This window comes from Podarcis bocagei, assembly GCF_964188305.1.
Source record: "Podarcis bocagei genome assembly, chromosome: 10".
Lineage (NCBI taxonomy): Eukaryota > Metazoa > Chordata > Lepidosauria > Squamata > Lacertidae > Podarcis > Podarcis bocagei.
This window is the reverse complement of record NC_138135.1, coordinates 69,851,501-69,864,132: the sequence shown is the minus strand read 5'-3', so window position 1 is coordinate 69,864,132 and position 12,632 is coordinate 69,851,501. Positions and strand designations below refer to the sequence as shown.

The 12,632-nt window shown below is 40.4% G+C and overlaps 1 protein-coding gene across 2 annotated transcripts in view; it reads left to right on the top strand.

Moving 5' to 3' along the window:
* SLC2A13 (solute carrier family 2 member 13) overlaps nucleotides 1–12,632 on the top strand; it is a 103,285-nt gene that overhangs the window by 29,756 nt on the left and 60,897 nt on the right. For both annotated transcript variants that reach the window (XR_014012539.1, XM_081211627.1), the window contains exon 4: nucleotides 8,664–8,772. Coding sequence is in view for 1 of the 2 variants with exons in the window: in XM_081211627.1 (XP_081067753.1) it covers nucleotides 8,664–8,772 (109 nt within the window). In the remaining variant the exon portion in view is untranslated. The remainder of the gene's footprint in view (nucleotides 1–8,663; nucleotides 8,773–12,632) is intronic.

Genomic DNA, 12,632 nt, shown 5'->3' with positions numbered 1-12,632 from the left:
CAGGCTGAAGAGAAGAAAGCATTAAGCCCCAGGCAACTGAGGGTTTGTACCAGTCTACTGCTGCAAGTGCTGGCCACAACATGAGGGCAGCATGCCCCCATAGTCCTGTTTTTCTGATAGTTTGGTTCTTTAAGTGCTCTTAAAAACATGCTTTTCCTACATGCCTTGAAGGCTTCTACTTCAGCTGGCTTTCCCCTTTCCTTATTTTGCCATTCAGTATTTCATTATCCAGCTTAGAAGGAGCAATTTACCCTTGTTTGTTTCAGAGCCTGTTCTGTTTTATTTTGTGCCTTTATATCCTTGCTGGCTTCCGTTGAACTCCAGGCAGCATGTATAGGACTCCTGGGGAGTTTCCAAGCCAAGCCAGGCCTATGTAGTTTCAGCAGAGTTAATGTATTGTATGCCATGCCCTGGGATCTGGAACCCTGATGCTACATAAAAACAGTGCTCAAGTAGGTTACTAGTTCCCAGTTCCTTATTTGCTTGCAAGTTCAAAACACTGAAAAGAATGAAAATTCATTCATCCCTGAACCCCCAGATAGCATTTGGAGTGCCCCATATAGTATATTTCCATGACTGGGGACTCCCACCTTTGAGTCCTAGAACAGTTGTTTTTGGTCCAAATTATCTTGCTTATGAAATGCTCATAAGAAATTAAATCAGCAACTGGTTGTGCTGACCCCACAACATGAATCACACACCCATCCATCTGGGGGAGTATGCCTTGTGAGATGACATTGGGTCTTGCCTAGCCCAGCATAGTTGGGGCACATAGCATAGTTGGCGGCATCTGTACATACTAACAATAGCTAAAATGTGTAAAAAAGATGATCATAGAATCATAGAGTTGGAAGAGACCACAAGGGCCATCGAGTCCAACCCCCTGCCAAGCAGGAAACACCATCAGAGCACTCCTGACATATGGTTGTCAAGCCTCTGCTTAAAGACCTCCAAAGAAGGAGACTCCACCACACTCCTTGGCAGCAAATTCCACTGTCGAACAGCTCTTACTGTCAGGAAGTTCTTCCTAATGTTTAGGTGGAATCTTCTTTCTTGTAGTTTGGATCCATTGCTTCGTGTCCGCTTCTCTGGAGCAGCAGAAAACAACCTTTCTCCCTCCTCTGTATGACATCCTTTTATATATTTGAACATGGCTATCATATCACCCCTTAACCTCCTCTTCTCCAGGCTAAACATGCCCAGCTCCCTTAGCCGTTCCTCATAAGGCATCGTTTCCAGGCCTTTGACCATTTTGGTTGCCCTCCTCTGGACACGTTCCAGTTTGTCAGTGTCCTTCTTGAATTGTGGTGCCCAGAACTGGACACAGTACTCCAGGTGAGGTCTGACCAGAGCAGAATACAGTGGCACATATGATGATATGCTTTGGGCAGCAAACAGCAAATCATGCACCCACCCACAAAATAAAGTATGATGATATTGATGATCATATTAATTGTTCCTAATTATTTTATGTAGATTGATGGAAGATTAAATATGAGGATATACTAATCTAATTGAAAGGAAAATGGGGTCTAGCATATATTTTTATTCCTAATAAACATCGAAAAGGGAATATTGAAGAGTTGTCGACCTTTATTATAGTGCTTTGTAATAAGAAAATTATAGAGAACATACAACTCCTGAGTCTCATCACTGCCTCCTGTGAGAGCGAGTGCCATAGTTTTAACTAATATTGTTTTTTACAGCCGTGATCGTAGCATTACGCAAAGCAATAATACATGTAGATGGTGTGACTTGTACTGGTGTTCGGAGTGGTTTACCATGTACAGTGGTTTGAAAGCAGCCTATGAATTAGTACAGTGGTAGGCGGCAGCGGCAGCAGCAACAACAACTCCTTTCCAAACAGGGCTGGATGAGGCAACTGGGTCAAGTGGCAGATTCAGGGGTTGTTACTTTTAAGCCTCTTGGCGATTCCCCTCTGTTGGAGGACAGAGCTTGTACATGCTATGTAGCCTCTCCGGTTCCCCCAGACCTAGCCTGGTACTTTGGGTGCAGTGAATGATGCTAATCGGCTATCATTGTTGAAGTAAGATTCAACTGTCTGTCGAGGCCGTTTTTGAATGTGGAATAGGGAAGGAGTGCCAGTCCTTCACCGCTAACAGCAAAATATTTGGGGCCAGCCCTGCTTCTAAAACATGTTTTTGTGGTTTTCCAGAGCTTGGTTTCAGCTGTGGGGAAACTGAAGTATTACTCTCTGCATCAGTGAGATTGCTTCTGAGTTCATCATCGTCCAACCTTTTGTAGAATCCTTTTCAGTGTATCCTAGCAACAAGAATGGCAATATGCACAAAGGCCATTAGGGACCCTTACTTTAAAAAAAATTAATCTACCCTCAGTTTTAAAAAAAATCTACAAACTTAAGATAACTTGAAGTCTAAAGCACGTCTACTAAAGGATTTTCTAATTCTATTGACTTTTTCCAGAATAGTAGTAACTACAAAATATTATACAACAAATATTATAACCCTTGGAAAGGTTAATCAGTGTATCAGATTTAATGGTTTAAAATCTTTATTCTTATGACTACATGTTTCACAAATGAATGTTTGGTTAATTGTGTTTGCTTGAGTACTTAAATGATAATCTGAAAAATAACATTTTCACTCGGCATCAGTCATCTAGATAAATATTTAACAAACTGTTTGGACGCTGGGCAATAGGAATCCCTGGAGTCCTAAAGAGCTGCTGTTTCCCCCTTTAGTGTATGTGTACTGCTTCTGCCCTGTTGTCTGGTAGTCCTTGGAAGCACTGTGGTTTTCTCTTCCTTTTTTCCAAGCAACCAGAATGTATTTTTCCTGTGCTGAGTTTGGCTGAGGTCAGATACCCCTTAGAAAGTATTTTCTGCACATAAAAGGTAAAGGTAAAGGACCCCTGACAGTTAAGTTCAGTCGTGAACAACTCTGGGGTTGCGGCACTCATCTTGCTTTACTGGCTGAGGGAGCTGACGTTTTGTCTGTAGACAGCTTCCGGGTCACGTGGCCAGCATGACTAAGCCGCTTCTGGCGAAACCAGAGCAGCACACGGAAACACCGTTAACCTTCCCGCTGGAGCGGTACCTATTTATCTACTTGCACTTGGACGTGCTTTCGAACTGCTAGGTTGGCAGGAGCAGGGACCGAGCAACGGGAGCTCACCCCATCATGGGGATTTGAACCACCGACCTTATGATCGGCAAGCCCTAGGCTCAGTGGTTTAGACCACAGCGCCACCCGCATCCCTAAGGTAAAGGTAAAGGACCCCTGATAGTTAAGTCTAGTCGCGAACGACTCCGGGGTTGCGGCACTCATCTCGCTTTACTGGCCGACGAGCTGATGTTTGTCTGCAGATAGTTTTTCTGGGTCATGTGGCCAGCATGACCAAGCCGCTTCTGGTGAAACCAGAATACTGCTACACAATAATTGCAGAATCTCCGACCCAAATGGAAAATGCAAAAGGTTAACACTTTACAAAGAGTTATAGAATTGTAGAGTTGGAAAAGAGTTCATCTAGTTCAAAGAGACTTAGACATGTCTTCTGCTCTACAGCAGACACTCAATAAGAATTCACTTACAGTACAACACATTATATGTCTACTCAGAAGTCGATTTCTTTGTGTTTGTTGGGGTAAGTGGTTACAGGATAGCAGCCTAAGCTTTGTTTAAGGGCTGGGGTTTTTTGAGGGAGGACAGTTCCTTCCTGTTGCTTTTAAAGCTGTAACTCCACAGTCAGGGTCAATGAGACATAGCTGACTTCCCATGGTAAGCATGGGGTCTGCACAGTGTAGTTGGTTTTTTAAAAGATTGTGGTTCGAGGACCCGATCCCCCCCAAAGAGGAATGAATACACAAGGACACGTGATATAAGGTTAATGGGCAAGAAAAGGCCACAACTTTATTGATTATAGCAAGTGAAAAGGTATTGGCTTAGGCATTGGATTACGTCAGCTGACTCCACCCCCTCAGAGAGGGGTGAGTCTGAAACGAGGAGGGTTTATTCACCAGTAGGTGGAGCCTGTTGATGCTAATCCAACTATAGGCTCTCCCCTGATGTCACCGAGGGTCGTGCCATGGCCTCCCGCCAAGCAGGCATCGGACAGAATACACGACCGCCAGATTCCTTTAACGGAATACCCAAAAATTGAAGGCATAGGTGATGACCACACCTAGCCCTTCGACACCACAACACATTATTCCAATGCCTAACCTACCCACCAATACCACGAAAGTTGTGACGATTGCTACGAGGTAGGCGAAAAAACCAAAAAGCCTAATGCCAAATGGAAAAAATCCTACCAGGCCCCCCGGACAACCAGGGCGACCAACCTAAGGTCCATAGCAAGGCCAAGGAAAACTAAGACCCTGAGCTCAAAGGGAGTGGAGGGTGGGTGACTCGCGACGGGACGACGAAGAGTGAGGCAGAGGAGGGGCTGGCGCCGCAGCATTTAGGCTGCTGAACACGCCCCCTCGGAGGCACCTGGTTGGGTGCCTGCCGATGGGCGTGGGCGCCAGCCAGGTGAGTGGGAGGCAGGGGGCTAACGCCCCCTGCTAGAGGCGGGGCTCGGGTTCCCGCCCACAACCACTCCCCTCTCTTCCAGGAGGAGAGTCTTTGTCATGCATCATTCTCCCCACCAGTCCCTTTCAGTTTGTATTATTTAGCTCTTGTTACAGAACTTGTTTCTTCCATATTTAACTTCATTGCTGGCAGGGATGAAGTATGGTGCATGGCTCTCATTCTGCTAAGAAAACAAGGAAAGGGGCCTTTATTCAATCATCCATTTTTTTTTCTGGGAAGTGTGGCTTGACGTTCTGATTTTAATCCTGAGAAAAAATGGTTACAGTGACGTTTCTAGACTTTATAATATGATAGAATATTTTGACATGATTGAAGGTGTTCCATTCCTTTGAAAATAGTCATGCCCTGTACCTGTGAGAAGTTAACAAAACACCCGGGTCATTTAAACTGTGCTGGAGAGTAGAACAATACTCTATTCCAACAGAAATAATTAAATCAGAGCAGGATGACCTTGGCACCATGTTATTTTCCTGTTGATTTCTTAAGTATCCGAGGAAGACTTGGAATAAAGAAATAAGCTCTGGAACCCCTACTGGAAGATGCATAGTCTTTGTACAGTTGTAATAAAGTGAGCATTAAAACCTCAGTTTCAAACAATTAAACTGTATTGAATAGCATAATAGGAAAATTCTGGAGAAATAATTAGTTATGCATGCTATTTTGATTTGAAAAACTTTTATAGAGGTTTATAGACCACAGATATAATTTTAAAATGACAAATCAAATAAATAAGCACTTTAATGTTATTTGATAGGAAAACATATCATGGGAATAAAAGCTTCTCATCTGCAGTTGCTGATGTGTTTTGGAATTGTGTAGTGCTTTTGTTCATTAATGAGAACTTCATTGGATTTTGTTTAGTGATAAATTGGCTTCAAGAAGGGTAACATATGGTTCTGCCTAGGTAGAATAAAATTGTGGTTGTGAAGTCAATTGCTGGCATTGGTAAAATGGGCTAAAAGGCTGCATTTGGTTTTCAAGTAGACCTGTTTGGAGTCAAAGCTGCAAAGTGAACTTTCTTGTACAGGCAATTCTCAACTTACACTGGGGTTACATTTCGGGGATAATGCATAAACTCAAAATCACATATAGCAAAGTGCATGAGATTCAGTGGGGGTGGGATTGCCAAGGTCTTTTTTTTCTGGCCTTCCCCCTTTCTTTCTTTCTTTCTTTCTTTCTTTCTTTCTTTCTTTCTTTCTTTCTACCTACCTACCTACCTACCTACCTATTTATCTATCTATTTTATTGCCAAGTGCATAAAGCTGAATGCGCACAAGTTAAATAAACATAAGTTGTCAGTTACCTGTATCCTAAAACGTTGGTAGGAAAAAACCCAATACTTTTAAGATAGCACTAAATGACCATAAACCATGCATCTTGTTCTGAACTGCTGTACTTGACTGTTTTGTCTCCTTGCTTTTAAATTGGTGGTACCTTTTGAAGGAGCGAAATCAGACTCTATGTTTTAGATAAATGAATTTATTAAGCCAACAGTAAGTGTCTTACAGTTTTTTACTAACAATTAAATAATTTATACCGTACATTATTTATAATGGAAAGGTTGGCTCTCCTGAATTGGATAGTTGTGGTTTAATCTTCTTTTTTTTTAAGGTAGCAGATTGGACCTCCTTAAAAGGTACAATTGAGAGATCTAAATTTGAGGCTGATGATTTAGGTTTTTGTGTTACCTTTCGTCCAAATGCAGCAGTTAACTGTCTTTTAATATAACAGTGAATCAACCTTATTGGGTAGCGAATGAATGCTGTTAAGCAAATAGAAAAAATCATATCTAAGGTTACGTATAATTTATTCCCTATAAATGTTGATTTTGAGCCGAACTTCATGGACAGTGTTGTCTGAATGCCATGCATTTAATCCCTTGTGAATATATTGACCTAGGAGTCACTGTACTGAAGACGGTTGAGCTACCGCAGCCGCTTTTATTTCTCTTGGTGAATTCTCCAGCCCTTAGCATGTATAATTAAGGCATGCTAAAAATGGTTTTCTATATGGAGGCAAACAGATAATACAAGAAAAGAGAGTGCTTAGGGAAGGTCCTAGAGGAGCAATAAGCTTGAAGAAACAATAGCTGCTTCGTTTACCAACAAGAAAAGCAGGGGGAGTGAAGACATCTCTTATATCTTATTGATTGGAAGAGAACTGACTGATAATCTGTCATTTAGTATACTAAGCACTCATCCTGCTGTATATGGTAAGGATGCGTGTACCACCATATCTATTCAGTTTTTGAGAAACTTAATGACTTCTCACAGCTGTCCATGGAGGCGCAGGTCAATTCTGTGTCCAGGGCAGCTGTTTATCAGCTCCATCTGGAACGCAGGCTGAGACCCTACCTGCCTGTGGACAGTCTTGCCAGAGTGGCGCATGCTCTAGTTATCTCACCCTTGGACTACTGCAATGCGCTCTATGTGGGGCTACCGTTGAAGGTGACCTGGAAGCGAAAACTAATCCAGAATGCGGCACCTAGACTGGTAACTGGGAGCGGCTGCCGAGACCACATAACACCAGTTTTGAAAGACCTACATTGGCTCCCAGTAAGTTTCTGAGCAAAATTCAAAGTGTTGGTGCTGACCTTTTAAGCCCTAAACGGCCTCGGTCCAGTATACCTGAAGGAGCGTCTCCACCCCCATCGTTCACCCCTGGGTGCTGAGGGCCTTCTGGTGGTTCCCTTGCGAGAAGCGAAGTTACAGGGAACCAGGCAGAGGGCCTTCTCGGTAGTGGCACCTGCCCTGTGGAACGCCCTCCCACCAGATGTCAAAGTGAAAAACAACTACCAGACTTTTAGAAGACATCTGAAGGCAGCCCTGTTTAGGGAAGCTTTTAATGTTTAACAGACTATTGTATTTTAGTATTTTGTTGGAAGCTGCCCAGAGTGGCTGGGGAAACCCAGCCAGATGGGTGGGATATAAATTATTATTATTATTATTATTATTATTATTATTATTATTATTATTATTATTATTATCATTAAGACTGAAGATTATCAGTACTTGTTTTTATGCCTGTATTGTTGCAGTAGATACTTTTAATTACCATGTTTTATATATGTGGGGAATAGTGTCATAATTTAAATTTTTAGAACAATGCATAATTTTAAAGACTAGAGCAATATCTGAATTATAAAACCTGCTGTGAGTATGCAATGGCTATAGTATTATATTTTTATGGATTTTAGTTGCATTGCTAATCTTAAAATATGGACATTAAAATTAATAGGGGAATAGCATAGAGAAATAACCTTAGTGCTTCTTGTTTTTTATATAAATTTCAGCAGCAATTGTATAATTAACCAACTTTCATTTTCCCTGCTGGTATTGTATATCATAAGGTCTCCCAAACTTGGGTGTTCAGCTGTTTTGGGGCCATAATTCCCATAATCCCTGACCACTGGTTCTGCTAGCTAGGAATGATGGGAGTTGTAGACCTAAGACTGGGAAACCCTGGTACAATGTATCCCTTCTTTCAGGTCCTGTAGTATTTATTAAACTAAAGTTACCCCCTCCTCTGGCAATCTGCACATAATTTTGCTTAATGGTTGCCATCAATTTGATTTTAATTAATTTTATAATGAATGTTTTTAGAATGTTGGATTATTTTGATTGTTGTTAGCCGCCCTGAGCCCAGCTTCGGCTGGGGAGGGGGGGATATAAATAAAATTTATTATTATTATTATTATTACTGGAAAATTATTAATTTAAATTCTTATCCTTAGACCAGTATATGAACAATTGTTGTATATATATCTGAAATTAATTAATTTTGTAAGCCATTTGTGATGTGGATTTGATGGCACTATCATTTTTGGCTTTCTGCTTTCCTGAAATACCCACCTTTATATATCATTTGTCTTCCAGAGGCTTGAAACATTTTATTTCATTGATTGTTATGTCCCAGCATGACAACAGTCTTGAAACCACTTGATCTGTGGTTAGTTATTCATCTGCTATACATAATAAAGAATGTATGAAATAAATAGCGTGTGAAAAAGTTCAAAATATGGGATGTGGTTGGTTGCCATAATGGGAAATACTGATTGATGTAATGAATTTCATTTTTCTTTATTTTTTCAAGCTGGACCTGTGATCTGCAGAATGCTGACCTATCCTCCAACTCGAAGAGAGTTAATAGTGGGTTGTGGTCTGCAAATGTTCCAGCAACTGGCAGGTATTAACACAGTCATGTATGTATCACTTTTTCAACTTTGGTTTTTTTATTTAAAAAACATGTTTCATTTGGTACAACAGAAAATAGACAAAAAGCTTTCAGTGACATGTATATTTTTCAGATAGTATAGAGGGTGAGGGGTGACCAGTAGGGAAAATGTCAGGAAGCCCAGAAACAATGGAAATAGTATAAAGGTGATTTATAAATTGACAAACTCCACTTGTAAGAAACTCTCCATTTGTTGCGATAAAGCATGGGATGCAGTGCAGGAAATCTTGTCATATTAATTTGAGATGTTTGGAGATACTGTTGTAATTGTTACCCAACAGTGGCAACTGTTTAAGTTTATATATACATTCACATGTAATAATATTTTGTAAATTTAATAATCACTTTTCTACTATTTACATTTTTCTGTAGATTCCTGTGGTTTTCTGTTTTTCATATCCCTGGGGACCTTCTCCTTTGTTTTAGATGTGTGCTTTTCAAATTTTGCATGAAAATGCATTGTCAACTGCATTTAGACTAATGTTCAAGGTAACAGAGCAGATTTTTCTGCAGTGCACCTATTTAAGCATGCTTCCCTACGAGGCGAAACAAAATCCACAAAGTGTAGGGCTGGTATCAAATTACTTTGAAAATGTGATGTGTGAATATGGTAAATGAGAAAATATCTGAAGTTCCCGAAGAAAAAACACAGTTGGAGTAGGTCCAAATCTTTTTTCTTTCTTTGGAAATATATTGAAACCCTGTAAGATTTATGGTACTCATTAGCTGACTTTGCTTATCCTAAACTTACAGATGTGCTTAGATCAGAAACACCTTACCAAGCAGTAGTTTTTGCAGACCGTGAATGGAACAGATCTAGTTGACAATGAGGAAGTGGAGAAGGGCGGAAGTTACTGCAAAAAAATCTCTTAAATTCTAAAATGCGTTACAGCAGCTCTGGTGTGGATTTATTAAGTAAATCTTTAGGCACCAAGTATTAGAAACACACAATTCAGTGTAAATTGATTTCCCCTCAATTTGTTTTTTGGTGTTTGAGATACAGACACTCACCAATGTATGTTAGGGGACTCGCACTGTGAAATGCTTTGATTGAAAACCTGTCGTCTTGCTAGATATGAATTGTAGTATATGACAGCAGACTGCTTGGTAACCTTCAGCACATTCTATGACCTATACATTTTAATGGCTTACTAACGTAAAGATGCAGCACTGCACACATTTAGCCTTCTGCCATATCTTTTCCAGCTGACTGTATTTTAAATGAGAGGACCATGGTAGCAGAGTGAACCATCGCTTTTGCGTGTTGGGTAGGGAGGAAAATGTGCTAAACAAGGTTTTTCCATGTGCAGCTGTTGAAGAAACTGGTCTCATTATATTTACTACATGTTTTGTACAGAAGGGTCATAGTTCAGTGGTGGAGAATCTGCTTTCCATAAAGAAGATCACAGGCTGGGAAAGTTTCCTTTTTGGAAACCTTGTACAACTAGCTTCCAGTCAGTTTAAGCAGTGCTGAGCTAATGGACCGATGGTCTCAGCCTGTATAAAGCAGCCTCCTGTGTTCCTATATATTACTTTTTGTTTGCATTTTTATAACAGTGACTTGTGATCTGATACAAAGGAGGAAAATAAGCAAATTCAGGTACTAATTCTTTCACGCTATTATGTAATGAAGTTACATAACAACCAGCTGGAATAGCAGCTGATGGAGACAGTTCTGATAGAAGAGGAACCACATGGCATTTGGACCCAGCTGAGCTGATAAAGGAAGACTAGCTGTTTCTCTTCTGTCGGTTGGAACCAAGTGGAAGATTCAGAGAGCCCGATATTACTGCGCCCTAAATCCTAATTGAACTCTGACTCCATTAGTTTGCCTGCATAACTTTTACGATCTTCAAAATTTATTATTGCTCATTTTATGCCTGCTGATTGTCACTGGTGTGGCGAACCTGTGTTGAGAACTTGGGACTGGGCTAACATCCTTGAATGTAGCTCCATAACCCTTTCTAATATCCCTGCACAAAGAAGGGTTACAGCCTAGGCTTCTTACTGTGATACGGTATAGCAGTCAGAGTGACACCAGAAATGTCAAGGTTTAAGGCTCCACTTGATGGATGACGTGGGGCCAATAATTCTCTCAAATGAAGGCGCTGTGCTCCTTGGAAGAAGGGCAGGACAGCTCTGCCCCACCCCAATCTCACTGACAGATGCAGTGATTTTTATGTGGACGGGCATCATGTAAGCTTATATCTGCAGCCTAGCTGGTGGCATTGCTACGTGAAGAAAGTCTTGAATAAGTTTAAAAACAAACAAATGGGAGAATGCCATAGGCAAAATCTAGTCTGTTTTGGGAAGGGTATTGGAGATAAGAAACTCCCGACTTACGGGACAGTAATTGTCATTCTAATGGTGGAGGTCATTTAGAACTGCTTTATTGGCCTTGTAGACTTGCATCCTCATAATGTGACACTTGATCGTGGGATTCAATGATAGGAAGTATAATTGAAAACTGTAAATCAGAGTGAGGATATTCAAATGTCAAAGGACTAGGAGATTAAATGACCTGCTGATAAACTCTAGCAAAATGATGTTGCATGAAATCATACAAAATTAGTAGGAATGTTGTACTTATAACCCTAAGAAACTGATAAGTTTTAAATATGAATATCAGTTTTTTTAATGATTTCAGACAATATTTTTGTGGCTGTGAGATCTGTGTAAGAATTCAGTAGTATTGCAGACTTAATAATTTTGCTTTGGGAGAAATGTATCCTGCTGGTGTCTTTGTATTCTTCTCTGTTCCTATTTTTAAGCCATTTGCGTGAGTCTTTCACAGTCCAGCCATTTCTCCTCCTTGATCCTGCCAGGAAGTCATAGTACTATTTGATTTCAGCCTGTTGCCTTGGTAATAACTGTAATGTCACAAATTCAGCATTATAACTTCACTGCACGATCAAAAAGCTGTGAGTGTGTGCTATGTGGGAGAGAGCCCAAAGGCTTTGTTGTAATACACAGCTTTGATAATTAGTAAAACTGAGAGAGAACGACTTGCTTTTTTCAAACATAGCAGCCTGCCAGATTTGAGGTGCTGAAATTCATCTCCATTAAAAAAATAATAATGTAATGTTCAGTCAATCGGTTTCCCTTTCACAATATTCCTATGCATCCTTCCCACTATTCATCAGATATTTGTTGATGTTTAGAAGAATACATAGCCAACATTATCTGTATCAAGAGCAAGGTATGGAAGGTAGGTATGTTTAAAAACCTCATTGTCACTTAAGTCCTTTAGTCTTCCGCATTTAAATGCACACTTGATGCAAGCCAAATTCATAAATTTGTTAATGAGGTTGTGCAGGAGGTTTCTTGGGCTCATTTCTTATACGTTTTGAAAAACACTGATCAATCAGGATGTTTACTCAATTGTTCGTCTTGGAGTTGGAGCTATAAATACTGCACTTTATACAACCCATTTTTCCTTTAAAAAAGGGGGGGGAGACACGATTTGCCTTGAGGTGAAATCTTTTGAAAGATGGTCAGTGTGAAATCTGACGATGGTTGGCAGGAATTGAACGCAACCCTTGTGTAATAGCCTGCTAAAGTTATTATAGCAAATGGCACCATGTCTTGCACTTTGTGGATTTTAGTCACCGTTATTTTGAGAGCGTCAAAACAGGTTCTGCTGGTGAGAGACTGACATATCTAGGTAACCAAACTCAGTTGGAGTTTAACAAGAAACAATCTCACACCAAGATTAAGTGAGTGGGCAGGACTTGATGAAAAAGAGTCGCACCTTTTGGAAATAAGGTCTTTTATCTTCTGACTGAGGTGTACTTTCCAATAGGAGGCAACTCCTTTATATACCGTATT